Source organism: Peromyscus leucopus, chromosome 6 (genome assembly GCF_004664715.2).
Source record: "Peromyscus leucopus breed LL Stock chromosome 6, UCI_PerLeu_2.1, whole genome shotgun sequence".
NCBI classification, from domain to species: Eukaryota; Metazoa; Chordata; class Mammalia; order Rodentia; family Cricetidae; genus Peromyscus; species Peromyscus leucopus.
Genome location: NC_051068.1, coordinates 132,209,881 through 132,237,259, shown reverse-complemented (window position 1 = coordinate 132,237,259; position 27,379 = coordinate 132,209,881). Strand labels below are relative to the sequence as shown.

Below are 27,379 nucleotides of genomic sequence, written 5' to 3'. Positions count from 1 at the left end.
CAATACCCCGGCATCACTCCCCTTCCTTCCTGAGAGTGATGCAATCCTTCATTTAATAAACTTCAATTGTTTCCCCCTTAAAATGGAATCTCAAATCAGGAAGGACCTCAGAGTCTCGCCCACGGTGGCAGCTGCTGCTCCCTGAGGGTGCACCAGGGCCCACTTAGCGAAGAGCCCACTAGGGCCTCGCCCTCTGAAGCCCTGACACTTGCAGTATGCTCACAGCAGGTGTAAGCCGGGCCTGGGCAGGCACACAAAGCCCTTCTTACCCAGCAGCAGCTCCTGAGCCACACACACACCAGGAAGCACGGGGATTCAGCTGGTTTTCTTCCAGACAGACTGGGGCCTCTGACAAAGAGGAGCCTTAATTCCTTTCTATCTAAAGCAGGGGTAATAGCATTTGCTGGGAGACAGCTGCAAAGGGATTATCACCGTTCATATAGGAGCCTTCATGCAAACCGTCGATATGGTCACACATCCGCGCTTCCCTCTAAAATGCACAAGCAGGAGGCATCTCTCGAGCTCCAGCAACAGCTGGCTGCCCAGGGATAGCTCTGAGCCAGCTAGCAGGGAAGCAGGGCCACCTCTGCTATAGATAGAGAGGCTGCCTGGGTGCTCTATGACCAGGGTTACTATTAGGGCCACCTTGGTGACTAAAAGAACTTTCTCTTAGGCCTCTTTCCATCATTCTCAGAGTCTTGCTAAAGGGATTTCCCACAGTTCATTGCATCCCTCCCCTGAGATGCACACGCTGCTCTGAGGAAGGAAAAGAAGTTTCAGTGGTGATCTGCCACCCCTGGCTTGTGAGGAACCCAAACCTGACATGGAAAAGTCACGGAGTACTGACGCTATTCATGGATGGAAAGAAAGGCCGTCACTAGGGCAGAGCTAACTGCAAGGACCTGGGGACAGAAGGCCTTTAGATTTTACAAGTCAGGTTGACTAAAAAACCTTGGAAGACAGATGGACTTTATGTTCACTAATAAAAATGACTAGCAGGCAGGTGGGTGGTGATGAGCCGATAGGAGATGAGCTGATCTCCAGGAAGCAGCAAGCTTTTTTTTTCTGCACTCAAATGAATGAAACTGTCTGAACCTTCCTGGCATTCTCATGGAAACCCGGGCAGCTCTCTGTCTTTCTGAGCCACAAGCGTACTTATTTGTCAGGCACATGATGGAGCCGGCTGGCATCTACAAGCCTCTGCTCTGAGCTGGCTAGTCCAACAAGGGTCAGAAGGCTCTCTATGGATGTGGGGGTTATTTAACCCAACTCTTTCAACCTGTAAATCTCCTGGGGTTGAGTGGCCAGCTTGAGTTACACAAAGAAGGAAGGCGCAGAGGCCAACGGCTGTGACACCCAACGGAGGAGCTGACCTTTTCTGGGAGATTCTCCCAGGAGACTGGTGGTTTTCAAATGGTATTGGTATCACCCCATAGCTCACTTTCTACACCTATTTCCACTTCTGCTGGAAGGAAAAAAAAAAAATGGAAAAGGAAGCCAAAGCTTAAAATGACAACAAATAAAAATAAAAAAGTAAGTTAGAACCAAATACTCGACAAAGTGTGTTCGTTAAATGAACAACCGTGACTGAACAACACTGGTTGTGTTTTTCCCAGTTTGCACCATCCCAACTCTCTGCCAACCTAGGGTCTAGTGATAGTCTGAATGTAATTGGCACCCATAATCCCAAAGGGAGTGGCACTATCAGGGGGTGTGGCTTTGTTAGAGTGGGTGTGGCCAGACAGTTGCCAGGTACCATCCAGATAGTTAGCTGTCACAATAGACTCGAGAAGATGAAGTCTAAGGAAACAGAGTAACACAATTATTGGGGTTCATAAAAAACACATTTTAAGAACCGGAGGTTCTACTTGACTGATTGGTCAAAAGCCCATCCTCGTGTGCAAGAATAAAAACCTATAGGATTTTGTGATTTCCCTCTAAGGTTTGGAAAAGACAAATTCTGCATGTCTTCAGATCAGTGCAGAAGCGTCTGTTAGCGTGCTGCAGGCCTACCAGTGGATTTTGTACTTCGAAGGGTGCTGATCTAAAGTCACCATCAGAGCTGGGGCAGATGCCCTGCACATGGGTGGGGAGGCGTTATCATGAGGAACTGGGTGAGGACAGTGAGAAACACAGAAGGTAGGTTTTCTGGTTGGTTAGCATCAGGGTCCCTTGGGAAGAAAGACTTCAGTTGGGTCCCTCAAAGGTGTTGGTAGGGAGCAGGAGGCTCCAGACTTCCTTGCCAGCCACACTGACACAAACCAGCCTTCAGGACCAGAAGTCGGGACCACTGACTTGCCTAAGGAGAGGAGGGGAGTCAGACCACCCAGCCAAGGCTTCTCTGGCCTGAAACCACAGGAGTCATAGTCATGGCTTCTGGCGGCCTCTATGTACTTCTTGTCCTTTCCAAGTCTGCCATAAGCAAGTCTTCCCCTGTCAAGTAAGCTAGCCTGTCTGGATCTGAAAACTGCTGGGGACAGGCCTAGTGGTAGTTCTGAGTTTGTGGCTGGTAGGGCTTGGTTGTGGGGGGCAAATGGACTGAGTTTGTGGGGGTCCTGGTTCTGACACTGACCATGAGCCTCCTCCAAGACTCTGTCTCCTGGCCTGGAAGCTGGAGATGCTACTTCACCTTGCAGGATTGATTGGCGGCTGGCGCCAACAGCCTACAGCCCGCACTGTCCCTGTTCTATCAGCTGGTGGTATCCATGGGCACTCAGTTATCAAGGCTGTCCTTTTCTGAGTGTCGGCATTTTCTGAATTTCTTACTGTTGTATACATGTCGCACGCGTGTGTTTCTTACTTCTGCATACACATCTCAAATTCCCTTGGTTCCCTTTGCCTCTGAAGCCAGGCTCACATGGTTGCACACAGCATAAACAAATGACTTTTGTGTTCATGAATGTGTGAGGTGACACAATTGTTTTTCAGCTGTACACACATTCGGTATTTACGAAGCAGAGAGAAGGAAATGAGAAATGACGAGGTTTGGTGTTGTATTACCCCACTCTGCAAGTGAAGTACCACGCAGCCTTAGGCTGGGTGTCCACTACAAAAGGCAGAAACCTCTCCCTGCCTCTGTCCTGGGTCTTAGTGAAGATGGATGAGGCTTTTAGGAAGCAGTGATGGACCACAGCCGCCTCCGAGCTGCAGGGAGGTACTCTGGGCTCTGAGCAGGACAAGCACATTTGATCGTCTGCCAGCTTCCCTAGCCTCCTTACCATCAAACGGAGTAAAGAGAACAGGCCTTGGCCTTTTTGTATCTGATTTCCAGGCATAGAGATGCCCGAACTTTCCCCACCCCCGCAGACACCTAGTCCAATGGGAGGCTGTTTGCCAGTCTAACCCAAATTCAGTTCTTCGCTTTGAACTCCTTTTCCTTTGTTTCTTGACAGATGAGATGGACAGCTGTGCTGACTACCATTTTACCGTCATTATCCTCCCACCTCCCGCCTCCTCCCTCCTCTCTCCTCACTCTTGCGTAACTCAGACTAGCCTTGAACTTTCTATGCAGCCGAGGCGAGCCCTGAACTCCTGCATCCGTCTCCCCAGCGCTGGGATTCCAGGTGTACACCACACCTGGTGTATGGGTTGCTGGGCATGGGACATGCACGCTAGGTTAAGCCCCCTAGCAGCTCGGCCTCCTCTGTGCCTATTCTTCTTTTGGATAGTTCGTGATTTCTGTGTCGTGTTTAAGAACTCCTCTGCTCAAACTCACGGTTACTAAGAGCTTCTCTCCTGGAAGTGTTACAGTTTGGATTTATATTGGGTCTCTGCCCCATTTTGAATCACCACCACCGCCACCATCATCATCACTATTTTGGTTTTTTGAGACAGGGTTTCTCTGAATTATTTTTTTTTTTTAATTTATGGTGGAGTTGTCTTTTTGAGTGGAGCTTCCTTTTTCTTCGTTTCTTTGGCACCATTTGTAGGAAAGCCGAGTCCTTCTCTGTTAACCACAGCAGTATCTGTGTGGCTCGTTCAGCGGGTCAGCGTCCTGTCTTTCTCCCTCTGTAACTCTGTCTCCCCCGACCCCATGATGGTGGATCTCCACTAGCTGTCTTCCTTCTCAGGCATTCACTTCACTTCCAGGCCCTTCTCTGCTTGTCAGCGTTCTCCTCAGTCTTTTCTTTCCTGTCCATCCCTCCCCTTCAGCTCTTCTTTCCCAGCCCCCTCTGTCAGCAGCTCTCATGCCAGATGACATTGCCCAGTCCTGTAGGAGTCGCCCTAGTGCAATGAGGCCATGACAGCCAGCGGAGGCCATGGCTTGCAGCACAGACCCCAAGGTCAGAATCCCAGAGACCCACCCCTGCTTGTCGCACTGACTCTCTCAGAGCTGGAGCAAGGCCAGCTTCCTCTTATTGCCCAGGACAGTCGCTCCCCCTGCATATCTGTTCCCAGGACTCACCACCGGTGTAAAGGTAATCACAGTGTGGTTGATATGAACACTGCACCCGACCTCGGCACTACTCTCAGTTCCCAAGAGAAAAGCTCTTAGTTAATATTAGCAGGTGAGATTTTAGAAGGCAGAGGCTATGTCCCTGAGGGTAACAGAGTAGAAAAAAAAAAAAAAAACAAATGTAACCAAACCAGGCAGTGGTTTCCAAATGTGCTGACTGGCAGAGTCCTGACATCCCACCCCCCAGTGGTAGACTCCAAACCCAAGTTACAGATAGTGGAGTTATCTGCACGGAAGACGGGGTGGGGTGGCGTGAATGGACCTCATCTTGCCTCTTCCCCACTGACTTTTCTCCCCTCCTGATATGGTGGTGTCCTAGGTTCCCATGGAGGGAGTTTGATACCAAGAGTAAAACAGGGAAGGACACAGAAAGAACCCGAATCCCACGAAACAGAGAGACGCTCTGGCTCCAGCTTGGAGCCTTGGAGGACCTTGGAGCTAGTGTGTTTGTGTCAGTGGCCCCATGGCCTTGGCCTCTCCGGTCTAACTATATCTCACCGTGTATCAATGTACCAATACATCTCAAAATTTTCATATCAGCAGCTGGTGTGAAGACTCATACACACAGCTCTGAGAAGCATGGCATGTTAGTCTAGGAGTGTATCCACAAGGTGTGGCTTGGCTTGATATATGCCCCACCTTTCTGAAAAAATGCCACATTGCCTTATTGTGTTTTATATATGGTGGCTTGTGGTATTTAGATCTAAATATGTTCTAAAATGTACACCCAGATTCAGACTTTAAAATAGAGCAGGGCTTAAGAAAAAAAAAAAAAAAAGAATGCTCCACTTTCCCTGAATAATGAAAGGTATTTCAAATACCACTTAGGAGACATCAAACATGGACGGCCTAATTAGCCCCTTTACTTCTCTAGAGCGTCTGCTAGAAAGATGGGCCATAATAAGAACGACTTTTCTAAGTGAGATCTCTGCACACACTTCAATTCTAAAACAGCCCGCTGCCTTACAAAAACACTGCTTTGTATAAATGTGACTAAGGGCTATTAAACTTTCCTAAACAAGCTACAGAAGGAGAAAACATTGATTTAAGCCTCTGTCAATTTGAAAGATTTTTAAAGAGAATATTTGTAGCTTGAAAAGAAAGGGCTGAGGAAATGTAGAAAAAAAAAAGTGGGAGAAAATTCTCCTGCTGTAGGAGAACTATGCCGGTTATGGCAGCCTGTTACGGCATTGACATTTGCTCTCACTGACAGCTAGTCATCATACTCAAACGTGAAAAGACGCGTGCCACTTTTCATTTTAGAAAAAAAAAGAAAGAAAGAAACTCATTTCTGCAGAATTTGAAGAGCAGTTGTAATAGCAGTAATACAGTTTCCAGGTAAGGGGTCTACAAACCATAGCCCTGCTGAGGGGGTGTGGTCAGTCTGACGGATTCCTGCCCTGCCTTCCTCAGGCTGGAGCTAAGAATGATGTCTACAACATTAAAATGAGTGGAGAGGCAAAAGAAAAAATATTTCTTGGCATGTGAAATCACACGAAATTAGAATTTCAGAGTCCACCAGTAAAGTTTTATTGAAACACAGCCATGTGCGTTTCTTCACATTTTGTCTGTGGCTGCTTTCCTGGATTTGATGGCGGAGTTCAGTGGACTTGACACATTACATGGTTGGAAAACTGAAGGAATCACACAACCCGCCCTGAAGAATTTGCTGATCTACGTGACAGAAGCCACCCTCAGACTCCTGGGGTACAGGAAAGGCACATACCTGGTTGAGATGGTACAGGTATCTGGTGAGACACCAGCGCCCACAGCAGCTGCATCTGAACGCACCTCTTGACCACGTACCGCACTGCTGGGATCAGGTAGGGAGGTTCAGGCCACAAAGACAGAGTGGGAGATACAGAGAGAAGGTAAGCAGCTTGTCTCTGATGGGAGAATAGTTTCCATTGGCAGATCTATGTGCTGGGGGAACCCCTGGAGTGATTCTCGTTCCTATACCAGCAACTCAACTAATTGCTACCACTGCGGATGAATTAGCGTTCACTCATGGCCTTCACTGTCATGGTTCAGTTAACCTCAGCAGAAAGAGAAATGGGGTGACCGGTATTCAACATCTAAGGAAAAGCTGACCTTTTAGTTTAAGTGTGTCAAATGGTATGCACAATTTGTGTGTGTGTTGTTTTTTTTTTAAAGACAGGGTCTTTCGTAGCCCATACTGGCCTTAAACTTATGATGTAGCTGAGGCCAGTCTTGCCCTCCTCCTGATTCTCCTGCTTCTGCTTCCCAAATGTGTGTATTACAGGTATGGGTCACACTGCCCTGACTGGATTATTTTATTTTTATTTTTGAGACAAGGTGTTGCTGCGTAGCCCAGACGAGCCCCAAGCTCCCAATTCCCCTGCTTCAGCCTCCCCAGTACTGAGACAATAGGCGTATGGCACCATGCCTTGAACACCTTGACTTTTGAATTTGAAGTTTGTGAGGTTTTTGTCACTGACTAGAAATCCAAACCATATAGTGTAGAGACTAGTCACGTGCCCACATAACTAATTAACTTTGACGTGGAGGGTAATAGATTCTATCGTGAGGTTTTCAGACTAAATTTCAAAGATTCAGTGGATCTTCTGAAATCTAACTTGAGTGTGTAACTTGAGAATGAACTGGCTGGGGAAGGGTAGGTGACCAAGTTCTACCTACCACCTATTGTAAAAACATCCCAGACTGGAGAGCCCAGTGCTGGAAGTAAAAATGCGCACACCAGGCCTGACAACCTGCGTTGGGTTCCTGGGACCCACAGCTCCTTTCCCCAAATCATAAATAAGTAAATAGAAAGAACATTTTTAAGAATTTAAAAATGAAAACTGAATGAACTAACAGGGCAAGGGGTAGCTGCCGTATCCCACCTACCACCCAGAGATAACAAAACAAAAACTCCAAACCAGCTAACAAATCTCAACTAGCCTATTTCATGGACCCCTGAACAACTCGGCCTTATAGAGACATTTTCTCATCCCAATGTTAATTCAACTGGATAAAACTCGAGCTGGACAGGTTTTAGCTTGGTGGCTGCTGGGAATGAGACTGTTTAATGTAGGAGAGATCACGCACGGCTATGGGAGGTGTGGACGCTGTAGATACAGGACCGAGCTGTAAGGCTGCGGCAGAAGACCTATGAGAGGTCATATTTTACCTTGGTGGCATCACCAAATGGGAGTTTGGTTACCTGGCACGTTGTGGAATCTGAAGAGTGATGGCGTCAGAGAGACCTCTGTCTTCCACCAAGTTCTCTTTGGGTTTATGGAAGCTATTTTCCCAAAGGGCTTAAAATGCCTTGCTCAGTAGGGGACAGCAAGCTCTCAGCTGCTCACTGATTTATGGTTATCAATAACTAATTCACATGTTAATTAATTACATATATATATGTGGCCAATATATTAGTACATATACGTGTCTGTAAAATACATTTTAATAAAACATATATTCAGATGTGTGCTGCATAGGTACAAAATACTCACCTGACCTAAGTATATTTAAAATCAAGAGTGATTCTGTACTTCAGGAAACCCTGCACTGGGGATGGAGTGATAGTTCAGTGGTTAAAAACACTGGCTGCTCTTAAAGAGGACCCAGGTTCGATTCCCAGCACCCACATGGCAGCTCACAACTACCTGTAACTTCAGTTCCACAGAATCTGATGCCCTCTTCTGGTACATACTCATGCAGGCTCACACATATACAACAAACAAACAAATAAATGTTAGGGAGGGAGGGAGGGAGGGAGGGAGAAACCTTTTATACTGCAGTAGCTTAGATTTGCCCTGGGCCAGGTACAACCACCTGTTTTAAGTGTCCAAAATGCAGCCAGGCAAGGAGCCACAGGAAAACATTTCATAGTCAACTGCTCAATGCGGCAAGATAAGAAAGCCAGATAATCCCAGGTGCAGTTCAACTCTGTTGTTCCTAATTGGTATGCCAAGCTGAAACCTTGATTGTGGATTTTAAAATAATGACAATTTAGAGTTCTGTTTTTAAAAGCAAACACAATTAATTGTGAGCAACGTGAACCAGGGCACGAAACTTCCCGATTTACTAAGGCCGTGTAACCAGACCCAAAGGGCTGGAATCAGGTAGGTTTGTGAAACTCAGAGCAAGTCACAAACCCCCAAGGTGGAAATGGAGACAGAGAAGGATCAGCATTGTATGAGAACAGGAAAGTTGGGGGAAGTCCAAGCCTCCCTTGTGTGGCAGCTTAGAGACACCATGAGAACAGCTGTTTTCCTGGTGTTCTGGTTTCCACTGGCTTTCATAACTAAATGCGCATGGAAATAAAACCCGAGGAGGAGAAGCCTCTCGGCACAAAAGCCCTACAGTTTTCTGTCCTTGGAGCTGAGATGTGGGTCAGCTTATCCATTTCTCACTCTCAAGTGCGGGTGAGCATGTACACATGCGCACACACGCATGCCTGTGCACACACATAAACAGACAGACACACACACACACACACACACACACACACACACAGGCGTTCTGACTTTTCCTCCTGGCCCACACCAATCACTTCCCATGGCACCCTCTAGAAACACAGCGGGCAGGCAGTATGCTGGCATCCAAACAAAACAACTATTATTCCTACTTTATAATGTATCTACAAACAAACCTGAGACAGAGGCACAAACACTAACTGAAACTCCACCACCATCAGACTCCAGCCCTTGGCTCCGCATTTGAATTAGAAGGACTCCAGCTAACACAGAGCCTCTCCTCCCTCAGCCCGACACAGAGCAGAGCTTGGGAGCCGGGTCTGCAGAGTCCTTGCATGGGGGCCGGTCCTCAACCCGTCAGCTTTAGGGGGTTGTCTTACCGGCTCTTTCAGAGTCTTATACGCGTGCATGAGAACGACTCTTGGGATTCTTGTCACAGTGATTAAAAATGACCCTTTCACCGCAGTTCCTTGATGGTAGCAGAAAAGTATGGAGAGAGACGAAAGGATTGGATGGGCAGGAGGGTCATTTTGATTCCTGGGAAGAGGGAAGAAGAACATTCAAAACTCACTATTTAAAAAGCAACAAGAACCTTCTCTCTGGTTCAGATCCTCATTGGCACTGGTGATGCAGTAGGCACTGGGCAAGATTTTTATCCTCCTTGGTAGCCAAGGTTACCTTACATCCTGGGCTAATTTACATTTTTTTTGGTGGCATTCATGTGTAAACAAATGCAAAACAGAAAAAAATACCTATGCGCCAAAATACACACGTTTCTTTCTTATCGTTCTTGGTCCTTTGACCCACCCTTCCAGGTGCCTGTTGATATTATTTTCATTTGCAATAGACTGAGTCCTTCACCGTGCTCACCGCTTACGTGGCAGAGGGACATGTGTGATTAACCTGGTGATTAGAGCAATCATCAAGTCACATGATCAGGACCAGGGCCAGCAAGGGTAATGGGGAGCTCAGGTTTGAAAGGAAGACACAGCAGCGTTGGGCCGTCTGGCTTCTGGACAGTTTTGGGCTCCCCGAAACCAGCTGATTTCTTCTGTGTTCCCTAGAGGTCACTTCAGTGTGAATCATTTACTGGACTTGTAATGACACAGGTCCCAGGAATGTGTGCCAGTCAGCTTCACAGAGAGACAGAAAGGACAGAATGGGAATGATCCTCCCTCTCCCCCAAACCTGAAAGCTAGAAGAGAGGAGAGCTGATGTCACCGGGCTGGTGACCTTCCGACTGTGACCCTGAGTTCTCAGGGATGCCATTCTAGAAAAGGAGGCCGACTTTCCCAGAAGCAACTTCACAGGCTCCAAGGGAAGCTTGCTTTCTTTAGAAAACATTTCTCTACTACTGGCTCGGCCTGCTAAGTCACTATGAATTCAGGTTTGGACAATGGCCTGCCATCCGAGGGAGGAGGAGGCCCATGGCCAGCAAGGTCTCAAGAGCTGGCAACTGCTGCAGTTTTGCTCTCCCTTAAATCATCCAGGAGGAGAAGGGAGCGTGGCAGGGAGACTGAGGCAGAGCTGCAGCCTGGCTGCCTACCCACAGGTGCTGTATGTTTGACCGTGGCTCACTCGGTAGAGTACTTGCCTAGCATGCCCAAAGCCTTGGGTTCGATCCCCAGCCATGTATGAGCCCCGAGGGGTGGTGCTGTCTATAATTCCAGCACTCAAAAGGAGGTAGAGGCAGGAGGGTCAAAACTTCAATGTCCTTCTGCCCTAGACACTGACTCTGAAGCCAGCCTAGGCTACAGGAGATCCAGGGGGTGGGGCCGTGGTGTTGGAGGACAGACCAGGGCTTTCACTGATGGAAATCCATTTTGTCATTTTGATCTGATACTGAAGAGTGGAGCAGGCCAGGAAATTCTGACACATTTTCCCCATCTCCTTGTTTTTTAAATTTTTTTTTTTCTAAAGGAAGGATGTTTACTTTTCCCCTGAAATTTATAAGCCTTAGAACTTACTCTACCACTTAAGAGAAAGCTGCAGAGGGGACACCTGCATCCCATCTGCTCGGGAGAGAAATGACTCACAGACCACTGTGAATGGGGCCTCCAGGTTTGGGCCTCCAGGTGCTGAAGTCTGGTTTAGGCATCAGATTTCTGGGCAGGTCTTACCGCAGCAGAACAAACCATTTGGGACAGAGGTGTGCCTGCCCTGCCTTCCCTCCCAAGTCACAATGCTGGGCTCTGCAGGCCTTGGCTGGAGGAAGATACGGAGGCCCCAGAAGCTAGGTTATCACATGACAGGCGAGGGGACTTTCAAAGGCCCTTTTAACCCAAGCCAAGCGTCACTCAATACCTGCTTTCAGACTAGAAACAGTCCTGCAAAAGATGAGGCTGAGTAGAGTCACTGAGTCACCGCCCATTCCCACAGTCACCAGGGACAGCAGCCTGCCATCCCTCCCCAATGGGCCGTCAGCTCGGCCTCCCTTCCAGTCAGCACAACCTGCCTTTAGGAAGAGGATCTGATTATTTTCCCAGGAAGCAGAAAATAATACTAATCTCTGCCCCTAACCACAGTTTTGAGAACTGACATTGTGGTGCTAGGCGTGCTGGGTAACCAAGTGATATCTTTAATAGGAGTCTGGGGAAGATGGAGAATACCTTTAAGTCAAGGTACGTATAATGCTTAACAGCCACACCAGCAACCTCAGGGCTCTAAGAACAATAGTTCAGTTCAGCCTGGCATTCTCTAGAAACTCCTCCAACGTCATGTAAAGCCAATTTTGTGCCGTAGTCCCTGAATAAAGTCTGGGCTGCATGGGGTGCCTGGCTCCCAACAAAGCCGTCAGTGACTGGGAACAGTGTGGCCATTGCAAAGACCTCGTCCCTTCCTTGTGTTTGTCTAGCAAAAACCTGCGGGATGGAATGAGAAGACAGTGAGGTGGTGGTAAAGGTCATCCTTCCGATTCCACAAGCAATACAAACTGTCTTTATTAGGGGTGTGTGTGTGTGTGTGTGTGTGTCTGTGTGTCTGTGTGTGTCTGTGTTCCTACATGTGGAATCTAGAGGTCAACCTGAGGTGGCAGGGTAGGACATTGTTTCTTAGGTGCCATCCAAACCTTTTTTTTCTGGCTCAGGGTCTGTCAGTGGCTTGGCTGGCTGACGTGCAATCCAAGGATCTGCCTATCTGTACCTTCTTAGCACTGGGTCATAAGTCTACACCACAGGACTAGAGAGAAGGTCAGTGGGTAAATGTGCTTACAGCCAAGGCTGATGACCAGAGTTCCACCCTTGGGACCCACAGTGAAGGAACAAACCCCAGCAAAGTATCAACTGACCTTCACACTCAGGTGTGTACATGCACACCCCCCAAATAAGTGTAAACAACATTAAAATTAAAAAACAAATGGTGGGACACTATGTCTGCTTTTTTTTTTTTTTTTTTTTTTTTTTTTTTTTTTTTTTTTTGAGACAGGGTTTCTCTGTGTAGCTTTGGTGCCTGTCCTGGATCTCGCTCTGTAGACCACGCTGGCCTCGAACTCACAGAGATCCACCTGCCTCTGCCTCCTGAGTGCTGGGATTAAAGGTGTGCGCAACCACCGCCTGGCATGTCTGCCTTTATTGTGGATTCTGGGGCTTGAACTCAGGTCCTCATGAATGCCCAGCTAGCACTTTATCTCCTGAGTCGTCTCCCTGGCTCCCCACTATCCCCACCCACTGCCTTCTCTGAAACGGGGTCTCGTGCCCAGGTGAGCCTCAAACTATGCAGCCTCCAGCTCCTCCTTGACTAAGGGTGTAAACTCCCCATCTTGCCCAGTGCTGAGAGCCCAGGCATGTGCTCTTGGCTTCCCAAATGCTTGTTTGTTTGTATTTCAAATATGTATTTATGTTTATTTATGTGTATGAGTGTTTGCCTGCATACATGCCTATCAAGTGTACGCCCAGAGGAGGCCAGAAAGTGCGTAGGATCTCCTGGAACTGGAGTGACGGGCAATTGTGAACTGCCATGAGGGTGCTGGGAACCGAACCTGGGTCCTCTGCAAGAGCAACAAGTGCTCTTAACCGCTAAGCTGTTTCTACATTCCACAAAATGATCTTTAAAGGTGGGTTTTAGGGTTGTGCACAGATTGGTACACAGTGGCCTCTCTATAAACTCTTCAGCCCGCTTGAAGCTGAAAACATGACCGCCGTCAATGTGAGTGGTTATGTCAGTCAAAACACAGCCTGGAAGAACTGTGAACTGCCGACGAGGACAGACCTGTCGGTGTCACAGCGAAGCAGACGGTCCATGCTTCCTGTTTGTTTTGAGACAGGGTTTCTCTATATAGTCCACGTTGGTCTAGAATTTGTTCTGTAAACCAGGCTGGCCTCAGATGTGGTGATCCTCCTGCCTCTGCCTTCGGAGTGTGCCACCATGCCTGGCTGAGAAGACTAATAATTAAGTAACTGTGGTGCTAAAATAAAAATCATGCATTTTATTTTAGATTTGTATTTTTAATTTATGCGTATGTCTACGCATGTCTGCCACATGTATGTAGATGCCTACTGGAGAATAAAAGAGGGCTGGCTGTTGTGAGCTGCTGGATGTGAGTTTGGGGAGTCAAACCTGGGTCCTCTGCAAGAGCAGCAAATACTTATAACCACCGAGCCATGTCTTCAACTCTCTTATGTATTTCATTTTAAATTAGTTTTTAATAAAAATAATAATTAAAAAACTAAATAGTGCTGGCAGGCTTAAAGAAAACAGCCGTTTGCTTCACCTGTCCTTAATCCTCCCTCCCTAGGAATGCTAGTTTGGCTGTTTCTTCTGGAACATTCCTCCCTGATTTAAAACTGTAGGTTCTTAAGACTCGCTTTTTTCCTATGGCATCCTGTCCATTTTCTTCTCTGGTGTTGAGGATTGAACTTGAGGCCTTAGGGATGCCAGGCAAGTGCTCTTCCATTGAGCCATCCATTCAGGCCCTCTTAATTTCTCAGCTTTGTATACTGCCTACTGATGTCCCGTGCAGCAGATTCAGTTTTTTTTCTTGTTCAGCCTAACCTCCCCGCTCCATGCCCTCATCCCCCCACTCTTCCTCAATTGCACTGTTTCTTTTTTTAGTTAATATTTAGCGTTCATATCATTAGTACATAAATAAAATAAATGTACTGTGAAGAATATTCCCAACTGATCCAAGTAGCACCGTCCAGCTCTATTTCCTCTTCTGTACAACTGTAGGGTTTTCCTGGTGTTCATACTTGTATGACATTTTTTTATTTGCTCTGTTTCCCTTGGGCTTCACTCAACACTGAACCAGAGTGTAAATCTCAACGTGTCTAAGCACATCTGTTCCTGGCTCGGCCCTGTCTTTGCCCAGAGACAGCCTCTTGCAGGTCACTGGTCTCCCACTCAGCCTTCCGCTCGACTTCTTGTTTTAACACTTGCAACACTGTTACCTTCCCAGGCACTCCCCCATCTTCTTTCTACAGGCTGCTCATTTTCGGAAACCCCTTTCCCACCCTGGCTTACTCATGACATTCAGTGGAAACATCCTTCCTGGAAGGGATGTGCCCGGGGAAATCTTTGGGGATTTTGTGACCTTTAATTGATCGATGGTGGGAATGGGTATAGAACTCTAGGTCAGGGACTTGGGAGCACACACGTTTGGACAGGTCTGCTCTGCTGTTTTTGGGTTCAGAGTTGCTGCTGAATGTCAAAGGTCACATTTGATTCTGATGCTCAAGTCCCTGTCTGATCTTTTTTTCCCTCTTTGCGAAGCTTCTGGAGATATCTAACTTATGTCCTCAGCTCTGACCAAGTTTCTTTGAAAATTTCATTCTTTAATAGTTGCTGTTTTCTTGAGACAGGGTTTCTCTGTGTTGCCCTGGCTGTCCTGGAACTAGCTCTGTAGACCAGGCTGGCCAGGAACTCAGAGATCTGCCTGCCTCTGCCTCCCAAATGTTGGGATTAAAGGCGTGCGCCACCACACCCGGCATATGCTACAATTCAGTGTGGTAGTGTATGCCTGAAATTCTCAGACCTTCAGGGGAGGCGGCAAGAGGATTGGGAGATCCAGGTGACCCTCAGTAACACAGCGAGTTCCATGTCTGGGCTACATGAGACCCTGCCTCAAAAATATTTTTTTTTGTTTGCTCTTTTTAAAACTGTATTAGTGAGGTGGTGGGTTTCCTAAATAATCCTAACATGTTATCCCTCCTCCTATTTTCCCATTTGTCTTTTTGTTCAACTTTCTAGAAGAATTCTTCAGCTTCATAGTTTAAGCATTCAATAGAAAATTCCTAGTTTTGAAATAGCTGATTATCAAAAGGTCTTCCTTGTTCTCTCCATATTCATTTTTATGTGTGGAGTCTTAGTTAATGGGCTCACATTCTTTGTTCTCTGTATTATGGTCCCTGTCCCCGGGTTCCTTTGCAGCTTGCACTGTGTCTGTTTCCCCTAAATTCCTTTGGTTTGGTGTCTAATCTCTTTCACTTTCTTCGGACGCACCGTAAGCACTAACGAGCAGTTCACAGACCCTTGGATGCTCCGAGCGAGAGAGACTGCTTATCGCCGGGGGAGCGCCTGTGCTGGGGTAGGAGTCTGGAAGTCAGCTTCACCAGGGGCTCCTGTGGCTCCTGACTTGGATTAGAAAACTTCCCCCCTTTAGAGCACCAACCTGGCTGCCAAGATCCTGGGAACTGAGCTGTGGAATGTGGGGTGTGATGGTGATGGGGCCCTCACTAATCAGTGCATAGGCGTCTACTTGCTCTCCCTGGTTCAGCACACAGCATTGCTCCAGCCTCAGCTGTGCTGGACACCCATGAGCAGACCCTCTCTGGGTTATAGTCCTGGACAGTAAAGGCGTCCTCTCTCTCTATGGAGGAAGCGTCTAGGGGTTGAAGACTTAGCATCTTTGGAAGCACATTTTATTGTGTATTTATTTGCTTTTAAATTTGTACTTATTATTGTTGTGCGTCTATCCACATGCTGTGTTCATGAAAGCGTGAGGGCCGGGGAATGTCCTGGTAGAAGTTGGAGGACAGCTTCCGGAAGTCAGGTGTCTCTTTCTAGCATGGATTCTGGGGATCAAACTCAGGTCACCAGGCTTTCACGGCAGGCGCTGTCACCGGCGGAGCCATCTGGCTGGGCTGGAAGCACATTTCATACTTGACTTCCTGCCTCTGGCTTCTGTGTCCAGCCAGCATCTTCTTTGCGTGTCTGCACACAGCCTGCACGCACAAGCCCACAAGCCGACTTAGCTTTTCCCGCTGGGGCGGATCCTGTCTTCAGTTTTCATCACGTGACTGAATTTCATTTTTTGACGTTAGCGTCCGAAGTCACGTGTTTCAAGGCTGATGGTTCTCATCTGTTGCCATTGCTTGCCTATTTCCCACCGTCTGTGTATTTACTCCTTTGTACTTCTTTCATGATGGAGTGTGGAGAGAAGGGAGGGCTGGGATCAATGCCCGTGAACCACTGGACCTCTGCATCCACGCCCTTGCTGTAAACGCCTTAGTCTGGTTTATGCTATGATAACATAAATCTGTCGGACAGATGTTACCTGCTGGCCAATTTGGCTGGACAGATATGTGTTTCCTGCTGGAGGCCAAGCAGCTCCCACCTCCACTGCTGGGAGGCTCTCAATGACAACCGAGGGCAGCAGCCCCTTTGGGATCCTCCAGAGTCTCTAATGATGTGGTTCCCAAAGGGTACCGCCGGATTAAAAACCCACAGTGCTCTTTATCGTCCGGAGGCAACTGTTCAGTGGCATGAGTCATGGCTGCTTGGCTTTCTCACCCCAGAAAGCTCATGTTTATCTACTCATTTGGTCTGAGAGGCTAGAGGAGGGTCAGCTCTACCAGGAGTAAACTTCCTGTTCCAAGTCCAACCCTGTCATTGTCCCGAGCCTGCTCTTCTGGCTACAATCCCTGGAGAGTTAAACACGAGAGATACAAAGAGCTCAGGTATATGTGAGGTGGGGGTGGGGTGGGAGTAGAGGAGGAGGAGTCTTCAATTATTTTCATGAGGTATTACCTATATATAGATACAGAAGTGAGTAATCAATTCACTAGTACTTAATGCTAAGGAAATGAATTATGGTTTGCAGTAAATATTCTTCTGATTTCACAGAGGTAAAATAGTTGATAGAGCTACTGGAGTGTATTTAAAATAGATCAATAATGTTTAAAGTCTGAAGTTGGTAGGAACGGAGAATATAACCCTTTCTTTTAGGTATTTGTTAGTTCTAGGTGATAAGATTACTTTGCTGTTTGATTTCTTTCTATAGTTTCTAGTATAAGCAAAAGAGCCTGGGAATGTGTGAGATTTAAGGCCGACTACTTCTTCTGACTCATCCGTGAGCATTTAGGCCAAATTTTAGCTTAATCTTTTTGTTGGTTTGTTTTTCTAATTCTTGTTACTCTCTTTTAAAGAGCTGAGTGGAAACTCCCAAATATCTTCAGAGATGCATATACAACCCGAAGCATGCAGACAGACCACAGGGTCAAGGACTGGCCTCACCTGTTGAAATAGCAAGTGACAGTTGCTCCCGCTATTGTTAGCCGCTGGCATGCAAGGATGAATTCGCTAGTCCACACGAGGCCAATTAGATGGTACCACCACATGTACCGAATGCCCGAAAGAGGCTTGTATTCCACTTGGCCACCTTCCATCACCTGGGCAGTGCCTAAAATTTAAAATACAAACATGCTTTACACCAATATTTCCCTGATCTTGGAAGATGCGTCAACGGGCCATGTTTCTTCATGCTTGGTCTTTGGCACTATGCAAAATGCAGATGTCAAAGTAACAGTTAATTTCATACAGCAAACACTAAAATTTGAGAATTTAAATGGAACGAACAGCAGTATTGACAGTGACTGTGGGGAGTTTGATAGACACTTGACATACACTCTAAAATTCACTCTACTTTGAAGGTGTGAAAATGGGTTCCAAAGAGTCTAACTTTAGGGGTGTCTTATGATTGATAGAAGGACATCTTGCCCTGTATACTTTCTGTTACATCACCGTGTATGATGTGGGCCAAATAGGTTACATTGACAAAAACACACGAAAATATTATGGCTGTATTATAGAACTCTTCACCGAAGAACTTAGACTCCATGAGAGAGACTATGGAGAGCCTTCCTTTACTCAAAGGGATTCCATTTAGAGTTTGTTGCAAGAGCAAACTCTCTTAGCACATGTAAGATGCCTGAGGTCCTTGATTTGGAGCTTAGTGTTTGCCAGGCTGGGGCACATTATGTTGTTTCTTGGAGTCTTAGTCTTGCCTGGGTACTAACTTCCTCTAGGTAGTTTGAACATGAAGTGATATAATTTAGATCGCTTCTGAGATAAAGCCTGGTCCACAGAAGTATCCCTCCATGGGTGATAACAATTATCATTATCTTCATTGATATCGTATTATTGTTATCTTGTATTTCAGGAGTATAATACTGTATTAAATTAAGTTCAGTAAGGGCTTATTAATAATGTTCCACTGCTCCTTTCTCCTCCAACCTAAAGAATCCTTTAGATTAGCTCTGCAGATACTGGAAAACTAGCTTCCAGCTCTGTGGCCATGCTTGATTTCTATATGTTCTCTCATAAGCTCTTTAAATAAACTACTAAGATAAAGAAAGCAGGCACTTTGGTCTTTGGTGAAACCTGCAGCCTGCCTGTGATTTAAACATGTCTTTGTGCTTCTTGTCACAGCTACACACAGATGATCAGTTCATCCATTCCTTCACCTTTAGATATTCACAACAGAGTTCATGCACAAAGGGAAGGATGAAGACAGTCACGTGTGAATCAAAACCACAGAAGGAGATTGATCTTCACTCCTTCCTCTCTAAATTCTGCCAAACAGGATTCCTACTGCGAGAGGCGCTGGGGTAGCTTGCTTTACAGAGATCCAGCCACACTGGGCTACTGAATGCTGAGCTCATTATGGCTTGGAAAGAGATGTGTTTCCGGTGAGGCACATATTCAGAAATATGCCTATGTTTTTTCCAAAGCTGGTGTATTTCAGAAAAGCGTTCCAAAAATGCAAGGAAGTGGCCCCTCATGATGACAAAGTCCTTTAGGTGAATCAGGCCGGCAGGCTTTGAGGACAGCACACTGAACCATCTGAAGGACACAGGGCCTGAGAACAAGCAGCAAGACCGTGAGTCCCAGCAGCAAATTACGTTTTGGAAGTGGAGGATATTTACATAAAGGGGGTTTGTGGCGTCACTTTTCTCACACAGATATGGATGCTAAGAAGACAATCTGCCCTCTTGGCTGTCCTGCATGGTCACTGCTACCATTTCCTAGCTTGTCACACTGGTGACAACAGCCAGCATGTGGAGCGTGGGGCGTCTGAAGTGATAAATCGATCCACTTGGCCCTCAAAGACTTGATATCCTCCAAAGAAGCAAAGCCCAGAGGGTCTTTCTGACAGATTTCTGTGGGCCGAAGTGCTGAATCTCCTCCACTCAGCCCATGTGTGCCGGCAATTGGGCGTGCTCAGGTGTGAGGGTGTGGGCATGCATGCCATGCCATGCATGTGGCCATCAGAGGACAGCCTTCAGGCTTTAGTCTTTGCCTTCTTGTCTTGTTTGAGACGGTCTCTTTACTGCTGCATAAGCCATGTTAGCTGGCTGACCTGGAGCTCCACCCGTCTCCCCTTTCCCTATAGCGTGCTGGGATTGTGGAGGCTTGCACTACCAGGCCCAGCTTTTATGGAGGTTTTGGGGATCCAAACACAGGTTGTCAGGCTCAAACACCAAGTGCTTTTACCCAGGGAGCCATCTCTGCATCTCCCTGAGTGCCTTTCATTTCTTCCTCTGTCTCAGTTTTACTGAGTTGTTTACAGATGTTCATTGAGAGAGGATTATTCAGCTTCTCAGTGCACTGGTTGGCACTTTGGAGCAGATTATCTCCCTGTAGAGCGTAGCGATTGTTTGATCCATTTGTGGGTGTTTAGGAGTGCACTTTGCCTCTACTCCCCATTTATGATGATTCAAAATACCTCCAGATGATGCCAAATGCCACTCGGGGGGAAATCACTGCAAGAGAACCACTGCTTTAAGCAAATAAATCTCTTAAAGGATCAGGCACTGTGGCTTGAAAGCCTGGGAACCTTCACCGTGTTCCAGAGCCTGAGGGTGGGGCAGGAATGCTTATGCATGCAGGACTGCCCTCTCCTGGATGGGCCTTGGAGGTGCGGGCAAGATCCTGTTGGGGAGCTGACCAACCACAAGCAAATCTGTGTTTTCACTTATCACTAAGGATTGCAATAGCTGCTTCGCATTCCCTCGTGACTTGACTGCATCGCTTCCTGAATCTAAATGTGACACAAGTAGCCACCACCTGCAAATGTAATAAACCGATAAGGTGCTAAGAATAAAGCGTGATGCATGGTTAATTACAAAGGAGTTATGGGTAATATGATCCCAATGCTGAAATTAAACACTTATTGAACACCTACCGCATGCTGGCATTTTGATGGACATTAGCTATTAGCAGGAAAAATGGAATATGCGAAAGAAAACCAGAAGATGCCTCCTCTGAGACTCTGAGGACTTAACAGGTGGCCATGTTGGTTTGCTCATCTAGTCTTCTCGACAACTGCTTTATAATCTCTCCTCCAGCCACAGAGCCGATAACTTCACTTCCTGTTGCTCTAAGAAAAATGAGGCAATCGGAAGACCTCACTCCTGCCTGCTCCCCACGCATACTTATCAACGTGTCCAGAATTTAACCTCGGCCCTTCAAAGGGCAAGCTGCCCTTGAGCCTGAGGCCAACCCTGCCATTAGATCCTACTCTTTCCCACACCCTTGAAAAGTCATCTTCACAATTCTGCTCTTCTCCATCAAAATACTCCCTTTCCTGGGCCATTCTCAACTCCTCTCCATGAAAACAAATCGACTCTGGACTGCTGCTTCCTTGGCTCTTTCACAGTCCAATCCGTCCCGACTGACCATATACTAGATCTTTCCAATTCCTATCCTCCCTTCATGAGGCTCCAATCATGGCCCCCTTCCCCCTCATCTACAACAATTACAATAGACTGACCTCCGATGTGCTGTAAGAAATCAATGCTGAGATCTCCATTCCTAGCTTAGACACGGAACCACTCACAGGCCCTGGAAACCTTTTTCCAGAATACCACTCTTGTCACCTACCCCCAGCCTTCACTCTCAGCCCCCATTGCTGTCCCTCCTTTTCTCCAGAACCCACTTATTTATTTATTTTGGTTTTTCAAGACAGGGGTTCTCTGTGTAGTTTTGCGCCTTTCCTAGAACTCACTTGGTAGCCCAGGCTGGCCTCGAACTCACAGAGATCGCCTGCCTCTGCTTCCCGAGTGCTGGGATTAAAGGCATGTGACACCACCGCCTGGCTATTTATTTTCAAGAGCAAATCTAGGCAAGTGCTCTACCACCGAGCTGAGCCCCAGCCTTCTAGGATGTCTCAACACTGAAATGTCTCAAAGCACAATCCTCTATCTCCTCCCAAATACTGTTTGTACGTTCCTTCTGAACTTCAGACTCATTGCTTATTAGAAACATCCATCTAGTTGTTAAAAAAAATAACTCCCTAAATTAATTTCTACTTATGAAATGCCCCTCTGAACTTTCTGCCCCATCTCTGTTAATTCCCATCTCATCTTCCAGCGGCTAAAGTTAGAGAAAAGACAAAACAACACAAAGCCATGGCCAGCTCTTTGGCCTTCCTCCTTCATCTACTGCACCAGCAAATGCTACTCATTCTGAAGTCGTTGCAGAGCCCAGTATGTGACACTGCAACACAAAGACCTGGTAGCCGGGCACCGCCATCTCTCTCCATCCTGTAAATGCATTAAAAAGAACATCGTGTCATGTTCCTGTTCTCTGAACTTCCCACCACACATCCCAGGATTTGACCTCATGCCTTCTCTGACTTCGGTCTGCTGTCTTAATGACACCATTCTAGCTGAATGTGCTTCCTTCCTGTGCCCCAGAACCCTGTCTTCTTTACGGTCTTCTACTTGAGACATTCTTCCTTCCCTAGGTCTGCCTTGTGGCCCTGTCTACACTGCTTTCAAGTCTTTGTTCAAGTATGTTCTTTTGCTCAACCCTAACCCTAACCCTATGGCCAAATTAAAAATGAGCTCCTGTCTCCTCAGACATTTACGGTTCTTTTCCTCTGATTCGCTTTTCTCCATACCTCTTACCAATTATTCTGTCATTTGCTTGCTTTACTCACTGTGTGTTTTCCTGTCTTCTAACTGAGAAGGAAAGCTACATTTCCACATGTTTTAATAGAATTTTTTTTTTTTCAAGACAGAGTTTCTCTCTCTATAGCCCTGGATGTTCTGGAACTTACTTTGTAGACCAGGCTGGCTTACACCTCAAAGATCTGCCTGCCACCGCTTCCCAAGGGCTGGGATTAAAGGTGTGCACCACCACTGCTCAGCTCAGGATTTTTAGCTCACAGTAAACGTTGAATTAGTGGATGGACATAGAGATTGGTGGACACTCTTCAAAGGACATGTTCTATTTTTTAACTTCAATTTTATGTGTGTGGGTGTCTTGCCTGCATTTGTGTCTGTGTGTATACACAGAAGGTATGGAGGCCACAAGAAGGTATCATATCCCCTGCAACTGGAATTACAGATGGCTGTGAGTTGACATCTGGGTGCTAGGAATTGAACCTAGGTCCTCTGGAAGAGCAGAGACATTATTCCAATCCACAAGATATTCTATTGAAGATGTTTGAGGCAACTTTCTAGATCTCTCTGCAACACACTAGAATAACCTGGTAGAATTCATTATATACCTAGCTGTAGCCTTGATGTTATTGGCAAGTTTTAAAGCATTTTAAGAGACTGTAGTGGTAAACTGATCATTGTAAATGGCAGATTTGTAAGAAAGACAGACCAACAACCAGACAGGACAGGTTCCCCAAAGGAGCAGACACAATTCAAAAGGCTCAGTTTTCTAAAATGTTCTGTGTATTTTTCTTGCAGCTTTTCTAGAAAACTGGCCTACAGGTCTTACTGACTCTGTGGCCTTCTGAGCCCCCCAGCCTAGCTTCTGCCTCTGCTCTGGCTGCAGGAAAATTAGGGAAAATAAGAGGAAAATGTCCATTAATGTCCATTCTGATGTAGCACACTGAGCCGAGAGACAGAGAAAGAACAAACATGTCTGCTGTGGGATATTATAACCAGGCAAAGATGTGTTGTATTTGTCTATGCTGCAGACTGTTATTTTAACTGTGTAGAGGTATGTTACTTTTGTTCACGTGGCATTTGTTTAATGATGTAAAGATGTGTTGCATTTGTTTCACCTGGCCTGCCTAAGGCACCTGATTGGTCTAATAAAGAGCTGAATGGCCAATAGCTAGGCAGAGAAAGGATAGGCAGGGCTGGTGGGCAGAGAGAATAAATATAGGAGGAGAAATCTAGGCAAGAGGAAAGAATGAGGGAGAAGAAAGAGTGGAGGAGAAAAGGAGAAGGAAATGAGGACTGGGACACCAGGGGCCAGCCACTGAGCTACCCAGCTAACAGCCACAGAGGAAGCAGGGAAGTAAGACATGCAGAAAGAAGGAAAGAAAGATAAAAAGTTCCAAGGGAAATACATAGATAAAGAGAAACAGGATAATTAGTTAAGTCAGAAAAGCTGGCTAGAAACAAGCCTAAGTGGAGGACAGGCATTTGTAACAAAGAATATGAAGCCTCTAAATCTTTATTTGGGAGCTGGGTGTGGCCCCCCCAAAAGAAAAAAAAAGCCAACTACACATTAGTAAGATGTGTAGTAAGAGAGTTCCCCTCTCCTTAATGTTCTTATACTTGTGGATGATGACAAGCTAGACTCATCTTAAAAGGGGAATTTCAACTGAGAAAATGCCCCTGCCAGATTGGCCTGTGGGTGCATTTTCTTGATTGATAATTCATGTGTGAGGGTCTACCTCACCATGGGAGGTACCACCCTGGCCCGGTGACCCAGGGTACTCTAGGAAAGCAGGCTGAATAAGCCAGTAAGCAGGACTCCTCCACGGCCTCTGTATCAGCTCCAGGTTTCTGCCCTGTTTGAGTTCCTGTCCTGACTTCCTTCAATATTGTACAGTGATGTGGAAGCATAAGCCAAATAAACCCCTTCCTCCCTAAGTTGCTTTTGGTCATGGGGTTTTATCATAGCAATAGACACCTTAACTAAGGCAGCCACACATCTTTTTCATAGTAACGAGCACCTTGAGACACACGATATTTACTCCTCTTGCTGGAGAAAGGGACTATTGACTCACTGCTCTATTTCAAGTACCCAAAGCACATAGTAGGCACACATAATACATCTCCAGAGATGAGCACATACTAGGCAGACAATCAGTATTTGCTGAAAGAAGGAAGAATATGAAAACAATACACAAGAAATACTCAAGTTTACATGCCCAAGAAATTTGTAGACTATCATCACGAAACAGAACACTGGAAACAAATTTAAGAATGCCTAGCTTCTGAAGCAGTTGGCGGTGGGGGGCTGGGGTGAGAGTCGGGAAGGGGAGTGGGTTCTAGGTCAGATCACACTGGAGCAAGGCACAGAGTGGCCCATGAGGACGGCTTTTCTCTGCAGCAGTGAAATGACCTGAACTTCTGGAAGCCCCTGCAGACTCTCTTCTCTTCCTCGCTCTGTTCCAAGACAAGGCTGGCCATCGGCAGGCTCAGTGAAATAACTTGAATCATCTTCTAGATCTCTGATAATTTTCTTAGATACTGTGTTCTCAAATCCACCAGGCACAGCAGAGGGGGAACAAATAATGAGTGTGGCTGAGACCAGTGTGAGATATTCCTTAGTCAATGTTAATTCCTAACAACAACAACAACAACAACAACAGCCACAACATACGGCCCTTCAATTGCAAGGCAAAGCTCTCCTCCAGCTCAGCCTCCCATGGACATAGCACAGAGAACTGATTCCCCAGGAAATCTGAAGCAGCCTGGCCCCTGGCGCCTCTGATGGGAACTCTGTTTGAGCCTGCTGCCTCCTCTCCAAGCGTAGCTGAGTGCCTGTTCCAAGTGCACTGTGTACATGGCTGTGACTGCCCTTTCAGGCACCGCGTGGACCTGGAAATACCCCCCCCACACACACACCCTTTTCTATTGTTCTCCACTCTGGACTTCTAGGCCACCGTAGTGATCTCTTGCCACCCAGATCATCTGGGCTCTTTTCTGCTCACCAACAGCGTGTGCTGGATTCCTAAGGTAACTACGACTTTTGCTTTTTGTTTGGTTTTGACTTTGGTTTTTAAAGGCAGGGTCTCTCCTTGTAGCCCAGGCCTTGAATTTCTGATCCCCCAGCTGTAGCCTCTGAGTGTCCCTCCTGGAGTGACAGGTGTGCACCATCACAGCAGGCTCTTTACGTCATTGGATTAGTTAGAAGACAGGTCCTAACAGACTACTACGAGATGTTACTGCTGTCAGGATGTTCATAGGCTCTGCTGAGATGATCTCCAAAATGCCACAACTTGTGAACTAGTGAACAGATGAATGAAGTCACTAGAGAAACAGATCACACGAGGAAACACGACCCACCAAAATTCACTGTATTTTTTGCACATTAAATTATTAACTTATTCAACCACCAGCCCCTAAAGAAAACTCATAAATATTTACCTGCTGAGGATACCCCCCACAGCACACACACACACACACACAGACACACACACACACACACACACACACACACACACCCCTTCACTGTAGGACACACAGAGAGATCCTGTCCTCTCATATCACTGCCCGAGAGGACATTAAATGACACAGAGAGACACCGAGCACTATCCACCTGTGTTCTCTGGCAAAGCATCCTTTCCCAAGACATGGAAGCTGCTCGCACTTCTCACAGGCACAGCGGGGGCATCTTCCTAGAGTCAAACATCGATGCAGTTGCTGGCCTGCTTGGCCCAGAGCCAAGCCACTGACACTGAAAGAAGAGGTCTTGGGGAACAAAAGGGACTTTGTGCTCTTGGACAGCCCATGAGTGTGTAGAAAGGAGGGTCAGGTGGCCTGAGGGAGTCCATGATCCTGGACTACAGCTGCGAGGGCAAGGGTAACTCTTTGTAGCGCCCGCTCTGCTGGGAAGGCAAAGACCAACTTACCCGGACGGAGAGCTACATTCGGTTCTAGACTCTCAGCTCATGTTTTCTCCCCCCAGGCTCCTCTCATCCATGCCCCCTGAGCTCTTGCACTAACAGAGAACTATCACACTCTGACACATGGTCTTCTGAGGTGGCTGTGGAAAAACAGGCTACAGTCAAACCAAATGGCCTCCTGCCTCCCTGCCTTCTTCGCTCTGGGTCCTTGTGACCGAGGCTGTCAATGCACTGTTGTTGGATCCAAGGAGGAGAATGTCACGAGGCACCAAGTTAGCAGTCCAATCTCAAGTCAGCTTTGGAGCAGAAACTCTACTGTGTCACTGGCAACTCTCAGGACTGGGTTTTTTCCTTCTTGCCTGAGACCAGGCCCTTCTCCTGGGATTCTCTCGACCTGCACTGAGTCTATATTTGCTCCATCTGTTTCAGATATTCTGGCAATTTCCAGCCTATCCACTTGCACCGTGGGGTCGGTGCTTCACTCGGAAAGTGAGGTCAGTAGTGGAAAGTGTGGAGACGCCATTCGAGAGAGCTTTGAAGCAGAGAGCCGTGGCTCATCCTCGCTGCATGAAGATCAAGGGTGACTGGGTTACTGGGTCTTTAATTTTCTCGCTTTAAACTCCAGAATGGCAGACAAGTTACAAGGGGACCGTAGTGCTGGAGGAGGAGAACCACCTGGTGTGGAGTCAGCTGGGGGCCTTTCAACACACGGCTGGCTTCTCCACTTGGCGCACACAGCTCCTGCTCTGCCTTCTGACATCACTGAGCCTACCTTGAGCTAGTGAGCTAGAGGAAGGCTCTCAGTGTGCATTCCTCTCAGGTGCCGCTGTAGTAGAGGTTCTCCTCCCTTCTGGGTCATAGACCTCTAAGTTTTGCACTATGCATGGCTGGGCAAATGGAAACTTCATTTCCCGACCTCCTTAGCAGGTAGGTGTTAGCGTGTCCCTTGGGGCTGGCCACTGGGGTTGGGTAGAGTTCTGTGCTGCCTGTGACTTCTGAGGAAGGGTGCTCATCTTCCTTCCTGCCACTTTTCTAAAGGCTGAAGTGAGACGCCACGGTGGGAGCCCACGCGGTCCTCTCAACTATGACATGGCAAGGAAGAGCAGAGGTTGTGGAGGAAGAAGGCACTGGGATCTTGTGCACGTTACCTTACATCTTTCAGTTTTCTTTCCTTTCTAGACAAAGCTCATTCTGATGATCATAGTCTATCTGCTTGACCCAGGTTCCTCTCTGGGTGGTTATTGGACATTCCTAGAGGCCTTCAGAGACCTCCAGAAGAAGAGGCTGCTCCTCCAGCATCCCCAGAGCTGGACATGTGGGTCTCCCGGGGCTGTGGCTTCCAAGGACCTGTGAGCATCTTAATTCTGTAGGATCACTTAATTCCAGAGGAGAGGGAAGGGGACTGAGTTTAGAAGAAGCTACAACTCTGAAGTTGTTCTG

General features: G+C 47.0%; 1 protein-coding gene across 2 annotated transcripts in view; it reads right to left on the bottom strand.

Annotated features, from left to right (window-relative positions):
- The window catches only part of LOC114700454 (choline transporter-like protein 3), a 65,623-nt gene that overhangs the window by 20,762 nt on the left and 17,482 nt on the right, over positions 1–27,379 (bottom strand). Inside the window, exons 8-10 of one of the 2 annotated variants that reach the window (XM_028880078.2) lie at positions 17,347–17,512; positions 9,279–9,435; positions 6,183–6,269 (exon numbers count right to left, since the gene is read on the bottom strand). In XM_028880078.2, the coding sequence (XP_028735911.2) occupies positions 6,183–6,269; positions 9,279–9,435; positions 17,347–17,512 (410 nt within the window). The remainder of the gene's footprint in view (positions 1–6,182; positions 6,270–9,278; positions 9,436–17,346; positions 17,513–27,379) is intronic. The other variant, XM_028880079.2, reaches the window with a different exon arrangement.